The sequence below is a fragment of the Zychaea mexicana genome (genome assembly GCF_025766255.1).
Source record: "Zychaea mexicana strain RSA 1403 chromosome Unknown BDB00scaffold_189, whole genome shotgun sequence".
Classification (NCBI taxonomy): Eukaryota; Fungi; Mucoromycota; class Mucoromycetes; order Mucorales; family Lichtheimiaceae; genus Zychaea; species Zychaea mexicana.
The window spans coordinates 1-7302 of record NW_026516852.1 but is presented as its reverse complement, the minus strand read 5'-3'; the positions used below and the strand labels follow the sequence as shown (position 1 = coordinate 7302).

At 47.8% G+C, this 7302-nt stretch overlaps 5 protein-coding genes across 5 annotated transcripts; 2 read left to right on the top strand and 3 right to left on the bottom strand.

The window, feature by feature from the left end:
- Positions 1–774: 774 nt before the first annotated feature.
- On the top strand, positions 775–1929 carry BDB00DRAFT_879732 (uncharacterized protein; the record flags this gene model as incomplete). Its single annotated transcript, XM_053127906.1, has 4 exons — positions 775–951; positions 1075–1163; positions 1269–1413; positions 1495–1929. 4 exons carry the CDS (start codon positions 775–777, stop codon positions 1927–1929), a joined length of 846 nt encoding a protein of 281 aa, XP_052972674.1.
- A 218-nt stretch (positions 1930–2147) lies between these two features.
- BDB00DRAFT_860572 (uncharacterized protein) lies at positions 2148–2980 on the top strand (the record flags this gene model as incomplete). Its single annotated transcript, XM_053126004.1, has 4 exons — positions 2148–2435; positions 2495–2577; positions 2657–2844; positions 2926–2980. Coding segments are annotated over 2 exons (310 nt in total), but the record flags the coding sequence as incomplete, so codon positions are not given.
- Positions 2778–3422, bottom strand: BDB00DRAFT_860571 (uncharacterized protein; the record flags this gene model as incomplete). The annotated part of the gene is made up of 3 exons (XM_053126003.1): positions 3376–3422; positions 2963–3114; positions 2778–2844 (listed from the first exon to the last, which is right to left on the bottom strand). The coding sequence occupies exons 1-3, from the start codon at positions 3412–3414 to the stop codon at positions 2778–2780; spliced, it is 258 nt and encodes an 85-aa protein (XP_052972672.1). The 5' UTR covers positions 3415–3422.
- A 136-nt stretch (positions 3423–3558) lies between these two features.
- On the bottom strand, positions 3559–4334 carry BDB00DRAFT_860567 (uncharacterized protein). The gene is given in 3 exon segments (XM_053126002.1): positions 3559–3767; positions 3783–3915; positions 3934–4334. 2 exon segments carry the CDS (start codon positions 4108–4110, stop codon positions 3823–3825), a joined length of 270 nt encoding a protein of 89 aa, XP_052972671.1. The 5' UTR covers positions 4111–4334; the 3' UTR covers positions 3559–3767; positions 3783–3822.
- Positions 4335–6126: 1792 nt separating this feature from the next.
- Positions 6127–6645, bottom strand: BDB00DRAFT_879730 (uncharacterized protein; the record flags this gene model as incomplete). The annotated part of the gene is made up of 3 exons (XM_053127905.1): positions 6127–6159; positions 6266–6387; positions 6450–6645. 3 exons carry the CDS (start codon positions 6643–6645, stop codon positions 6127–6129), a joined length of 351 nt encoding a protein of 116 aa, XP_052972670.1.
- Between the last annotated feature and the right edge of the window lie 657 nt (positions 6646–7302).

Sequence of the window (7302 nt, the reverse complement as noted above, 5' to 3'; positions counted from 1 at the left end):
AATTATTGGATATGCTGCTTGCTTAGCAATGTTGGTGTTTGTCCTCGATGGGTTGCCGCCAAAAAACCCAATGACTGTTGAGTTTGTGGATCGTCTCAGCACAAAATAAGTTGGTTTGATACGAGCGATCCCCCTGGCTTGTTGTGTGTGCTGCGTGTCCAACGCTATATCTGTAGGCTTGTCATTTGTTGCCACCAGCCACTAGAAGACCCAAATGACATGTGTTTAAATTTTTCCGTGTGTTGACAGCTGGTATCTTCGGAATCGGGCTAATTGCTTGTATGGCTGTGCGTGCTGCTGCTCCAGCGCTTGGTGGTTACTGCCACTTGTTACCGCCGCCATCGAGTCGTAGGTGGTAGGTAGCCACGTAGATAAACGTTTCCATGCATTTTGTTGCGGTGTTGATTGATGATGGTGGCTCACCAGGATGGTCATACCGTGTGCGCTCCTCAATTTTCTTGTTTCTTCATCGCTTGTTGCTTGTGGATGGGCCTTGACATGGTGTAGTCAGTCAGATGGGTTCTTGCTGTATCCAATGTTGAAAGGGGGTGCTCCGTCGCTTATTGTTGACCAACCTGGTACACTTTGGGTCAATCCATTGTTTGTCGCATTCAAACTTGCTCGCTTGCTTGCTCCTGGTAACTGCAGCCTCACATAAGGGCCGCCAAACCCTATGTGCCTCCTCCATGGCCGAGTCCTTCTGCTTTCGCGCTTGAAGATGGATGGTGAAATTGACCATGTCCGTTGACTTGAGTGACAGAAAGAGACTGAAACATGGTCGTCCACGTTGGTTCAAGACTTGTCCGATCTTCAAAAAGATTTGTTATCCAGCTTCTCCTTGACTACCATTTGCCGCCTGAGGTTGAACTTGGTTGTCTGATGACTTGTGAGATATATGGCAATCAGCTTGATAGTTGTCGCACTATTGCCAATCGTGATCGTGGGATTGATGTATCGATAGCCCCCGCAAGAAAGTCTTGTGCTTGGTAGGCGTCGCTGTCTTTTGCTCAAAGCATCGTTGATCATGCCAGTTTGGTTCAAGATTCAAAAGGTCGGTTCGACATGGATAAATAGGTAGGGACCAAAGCGGATGCTGGATCGACGCCGCTTGTTGAAATTGCCTTGTTTGTCCGAAGAAATTCACGTCCTGAGTATAGCCGACGGTATGCCAAAAACTTGGGATAGCGCTACATTCTTGTGGATTGTCGTAGCATGGTACCTTTTTGTCGGGATGTCACAATGTTGTTTCGCCCGGTTTAAAATGGCAGCAGCAGCGGCAGCGATTCACACGAAGATCAACACGATAAATACGCCCTTGGCTTCTTTGAGAGTCACTCGAGAGAGATAGGTTCGGACCGTTTGGATATCAGGCGCAAATTCTCAAGAGCACCGGATTTTGCCGCCAAGGAACCAGTATCAAGCCAAAGACGGAATTCTCCATTCTCCAAGCGGAAATGATTCCTTGAACACCCCGGTTCGCCTCCAAGAAACCAGGATCAAGCAAAGACGGAATTCTCCATTCCTCCAAGCGGAAATGATTCCTTGAACACCCCGGTTTCGCCTCCAAGAAACCAGGATCAAGCTGAAGACGGGATTCTCCACTTTCCCGTGCGGAAAAACTTCCCTTGCCACAGGAAAATTTTTCCAAGCCGCCAAAGGCTGGCAGTAACCATCACTGGCACCACCCGCCAAAAGAAGGACAACCCCAGCTTCAGGAATCCCCAAAGCAAAGGCAAGGGAATGAACGGGGACTTACATGGCACACTGAACTACAACCGGTGGGAGATCCAGAATATGAAGAGCAATGGGGATAGCGAGGACGGTACAGCCGGTGGTGGGGAGGGGAACACCGCTCTGGTTGCAAGGGTATTGCAGGAACACCATCCACATGAGTTGGAACTGACTGAAGACAACCTTGAGAAGGAATGAATTAATTCCTAGTAATGGATGCTTCTTCGCCTTCTTCACACCACATCCGAGTTGAATGCGATATGAAGAAGGGAAGAGTGAATGGAAAAAGGATTATCAGTTAGTAAGTCTCTTCTTATTGAGATGTTCGTCTTTCATTGAGTATTAAAGAAAATATAGTACTTCCCGTAATCATACAAGCCCGACGCCTTGGGTTGTCTTTTCAGTCAGTTCCAGCTCATGTGGATGGTATTCCTGCAATACCCAAACAACCAGAGCGGTGTTCCCCTCCCCACCACCGACTGTGCCGTCCTCGCTATCCCCATTGCTCTTCGTACCCCTTCACCCCCGGTGGCTGTAGCCAGTGCCACCAATGCCCCACCCACCCCTTACCTTTACCCGAGGAAACCATCCACTGAGGTGTCTTCCAAACCCGTCCCGCCAGACGGTCGCCACACACAGAGTGCAGCAGGCGGCAGCACGCACACGAAGGCCGCAGCAGCCCATGACCTATTTTTTTATATTGACTAATAAGAGGCACGCATGAGAGATTTGAGCTAATGATATTACATTCATTTATTTTTACCTTCATGTCCTTCCCGAACTAATCTCCAAAGCCATCCAGAGACGAGACGGCCAGCCACACACAAGCACGAAAGAAAAAACAGCCTAAATACGGAGAAAGGTGTAATATGATTAGATTTTGATATTAGTTTTGGTTGTTAATTGCCGCACTAAAGATACATACCCTGAACGCTTTCCACACCATCGCGTCAGTTGACGCATCGAAAACGCCAAAAAGAAAAGCACGCACAGAACGCGACTGCAGCAACGTACAACAGGAACACCAGAACGGAAGAAGAGGAGGATCAGGAGGAGGAGGAGGAGAAGAGCACCGACAGAACCACGAAGCACCGAAACGAAAGAAAAAACAGCCTAAATACGGGAGGTATAAAGGAAAATGATTAGATGTTGATAACAGGTCTGGTTGTTAATTGCCGCACTGAAGATACATACCCTGACGCTGTCCACACCATCGCGTCAGTTGACGCACTGGAAGACGCCAAAAAAGAAGAAAAGCACGCACAGAACGCAACAGCAGCAACGAACAACAGGAACACCAGGACGGAAGAAGAGTAGGATCAGGAGGAGGAGGAGAAGAACACCGACAGAACCACGAAGCACCGAAACGAAAGAAAAGACAGCCTAAATACGGGAGATATAAAGGAAAATGATTAGATGTTGATAATAGGTTTGGTTGTTAATTGCCGCACTAAAGATACATACCCTAAACGCTTTCCACACCATCGCGTCAGTTGACGCACTGGAAAACGCCAAAAAAGAAAAAAAAAGCACGCACAGAACGCAACAGCAGCAACGCACAACAGGAACACCAGGACGGAACAAGAGGAGGATCAGGAGGAGGAGGAGGAGGAGGAGAAGAAACCCGACAGAACCACGAAGCACCGAAACGAAAAAAAAGAAAAGAACCTGCCACACCCACATCGCACCAAGCTGCACACAGCAGCGCGCAGGACAACACCTACTGGTCAACTAAAGGAAACAGAAAAAAAATTATTAGAAAACAACCCTTTATTTCGTGTCATCACCAAGTAAAAAACTTACCGATCAAATCGTCGAACCAGCCATCAAGATCTTCTGCCTCAGCGTCGAGCTGAGCACGGAGAGCAGCAAGATCTTCCGAACGGAGAGAAGGGAGAGAAGAGACGGAACCACTGTCATCTTCCTCGGCCTCGGCGGCAACTTGAGCACGGATGGCATCAAGATCCTCTGACGTGAGGAGCGGGAGAGAAGAGGCGGCGGGTTCTGGGGTGGCGGTGGTGGTTACGGCGTCGGTGTTGATGTCAGATTGGGAGGGGTTGATGAGAGCCAAAAGCTCATCATCGGTCATCGCTATGTAGCGTTGGAGGTCAGACCGAGCTGGGGATTCATCCTCAGCTTCCATCGGCTGCAAATCGGCAGGAGAGTCCTCGGGAGAGTCCTCAACTACGCGATATTCCTCACCATGATCAGGCAGGGACACGCCAAAGGCGGTATGCCACGATCGTTTTTGTCGTGATGGCAGGGACGAACGCACAAAAGTGGTCGTATGCTCATATTGCAGGGACGAACACGCCGAAGCGGTCGTATGCTCGAAAAAGTATGGATTTTCGACAGAAGTATCACCTTCATGCCGCACATCAGAAGCGTCCGCCAACAAAGCCGAAGAAGGCATTAAATTGAAGGCTCCAACATCATACGACACAAAGTCATACGATGGATCCTCCATCTGCACATCTCGATCAGAGAGCGTGTCGTCTGTGTGTTCTGGCAGGGACTGACGCGCCGAAGCGGTAGTGTGCTCTAGCAGGGACTGACGCGCCGAAGCGGTAGTGTGCTCTTGCAGGGACGAACACGCCGAAGCGGTCGTTTGCTCTAGCAGGGACGCGCATGCCGAAGCAGCCGTATGCTCTGGCAGGGACGCGCATGCCGAAGCAGCCGTATGCTCTGGAGGTTGCAGGGACACGCATGCCGAAGCAGCGGTTTGCTCGAAGAAGATGGCAGGGACGAGCACGCCGAAGCGGCCGTATGCGCATCTAGAACAGACAACGAAGGCATCGCGTGGTTGTCGACAAGTTCAAGAACACGGGAGCCATGCATAAGCAGAGGGGCCACAGGCTGATCTATCCTCACTTCAGTAGAGTCAGAATTACAGGAGCCATGCAAAAGCAGAGGGGTCACAGACTGATCCACGTCGACAGGTTCAGGAACACGGGAGCCATGCAAAAGCAGAGGGGCCGCAGACTGCTCCATCATTACCGTAACCATGTGCTCATCTTTCACAGTAATTGCATTATCGACTGTTGTTATTGATTGGTGCGGCTGAGAGACATGAGCGGAAGCCGCAGCAGCAGTCGGGAGCAACGCGTGGGGCTCAGGATTCCTCATTGCACCCAGGTGCTCAGCACGTCGCGCGGGCACGTACTCGGTTGTCAGAACACCACGATTAACTTCAGAGTCAATCTCCCAGTCAATATCCCAGCAATGATAAATACATACCGGATTAGAAGAACGAGGCTGTCCACCATACTTTACACTTGGCCGACGGATCGCATGCACAGGTTCAGTGGCAGTAGTTGAAGTTGTGGTGGCACGTTGCGTGAACAACGGCGGCGGAGGCGGAGGCAGCGGCGGGAAGTCTAATGGCGGAAATGGCCAAGAGAGGAACAACAACAACTTGAACGGGGCATCAAGAATCCATGTGCGCACATGAGTGCAACACTCGGCACGGACGACAAAGGCCACAAGGGCAACGGAAACAGCGATGACAGGACGGGACAGGGCATATCGGTAGATAGCGGCCACTGTTTCCCCAAAGATACACAGCAAGATACAAAGCAGAACGAGCTTGGCGAAGAGGGCGTCAGATACGGTGATCATTGCGACAGAATGTAGTAAAAAGAAGCTGGTAAAGAAGAAGACCAGTGGGTTGGGCAGGCAACACTTTCTTATCAGTCGCCGTGCGCAGCAGATTGAAGCGCCGACACAATTTTCGCGTGAGGTGTGCCTACAGCACCTTTTCACCTCTCATCGTGACATGGTCTTAAAAAAAGAAAGCGTGATTCTTTCTATGCTGCTGTTTAGTAACCGAGCAACGGCAGCTAACTATGGCGACAATCACTACGAGAACAACGCTGTTTATTGCTATGATACGACACGCTACTGGTTTCTCAGCCTATTTATGCGGCTTGTTGCTACGTGAAAATCGGAGTGCAACATTTAATAAAAGCGAACGTTGCCACCAAAACGTTTCTTCCTTTTTTTTTTGCTTTGCTGCCAGAGCCATTTGATAATACTAATGTAACCTTGCTTTTTCGGAAATGAATAAATGAGTATCATATATACAATTAGTATCATGTTGCATATGATATTGCTTTAAATCACTCTGCCATATCTACAACGCGTCATAGCTTATTAATTACCCCTTTGGACTTGAAGCGAGATTGACAGCTCTGACATCTAAACGTCACCTTAAGCAAGAAATGCGGCATCCAAAGGAATATACGAAGATATTACAGCGCCTCGGGCTCGAGCTTTTTGATTAGAGCAAAGAACGGATCAGGCGACAGCACACAGAACGTTCCCTTTTTTGTATTCTTCAGGGTACTTTGAGCTACAATCCGAGCTTGCAGCTGTTCGAAGTGTTTGTCTAGTATATTATTTCTTGACTTCTCGGCTTTTCTTGGAATGCTATATGCTATTAATGTAATGATGCATGACATCCAGCAAGAGTTATATTACTATCATTTTTATTCAATTCCTTGATTACCGTCCGCACACTGTATTTGCTTCTTACCATTCTGCATACCACTGCGATCGCTATTTTCACTACATCATCGTTGCCTTCGTCATCACTACTGTCTTCAGAGTCTTCCATCTCATCCACAAATTCGTCCATATCTTCAGTAGGCGCAGATGCTATCATAAAGCCATTTCTGTCAAAGAAATTGCTGGATGGATATAACCGCTCGTCATCGTACTGGTGTACTCCGCTGAAGCAGCTTGAGCTTCATGGCTGTCTGCATCAGATACGGCTATGGGTAAAGAGCTTACTGTTTCCATGTTTGCAGCATTGCGAGAGACTGGCGCAGTGCTGCTGGATGAAGTATCGCTATGCTGTTCCCCTTGTCTGCCGAAGGACAGCAGAGACTGACGAGGATCCACGTTTTCTTTCATTTTTGGTCTGCCCGCTTTGTGATTTGGAGGATTTCTGACCTCGACGTCTTTCCATTTCAAATTAGGTTGTACTTTAGCGTGAAATGAGCTGAGAAAAGATAAAGGAGAAGATTACGACCGTGTTAAAACGAACAATAAAGGATTGCGTCGTTACAAACGCCAAAGTATTTCATGCTACCCAGACTAAAGTAAGCATTGATTGGCTTTAATACAGCCCCACCTTTATAAACTGCGCCAACTCTCTGATCTTCGCAACGAGCAAGATACTTTGAGCAGCATATACCCATATGTCCTCCCACAATTACCACTTTCGACTTCCAACAAAGTATATCCATTTAGCCACCCTTTCTCCCCATTGACTAAAAAGCATCGAGTATATACATGTATCATATATTTATTATATTTCTGAGGAAAATGGGATGTATATGCTATGTAATCGACTTTACACTGGATACGTAGTATTTATATAAAAAAGTCCAATGTCATTCCCTCACCGGTGATTTGTGCTACAAACAGAATGGATTAGTATAATTTTAGCTTCTTTTTTTTATGTTTTTTATCTTTTTTCTTTCTTTTTCTTTTTTTTTTCTGTATTTTTTTATATTTATGATATATGAGGAAGTGGTATGGTAACGGACGGCACACACGGTTGTATCA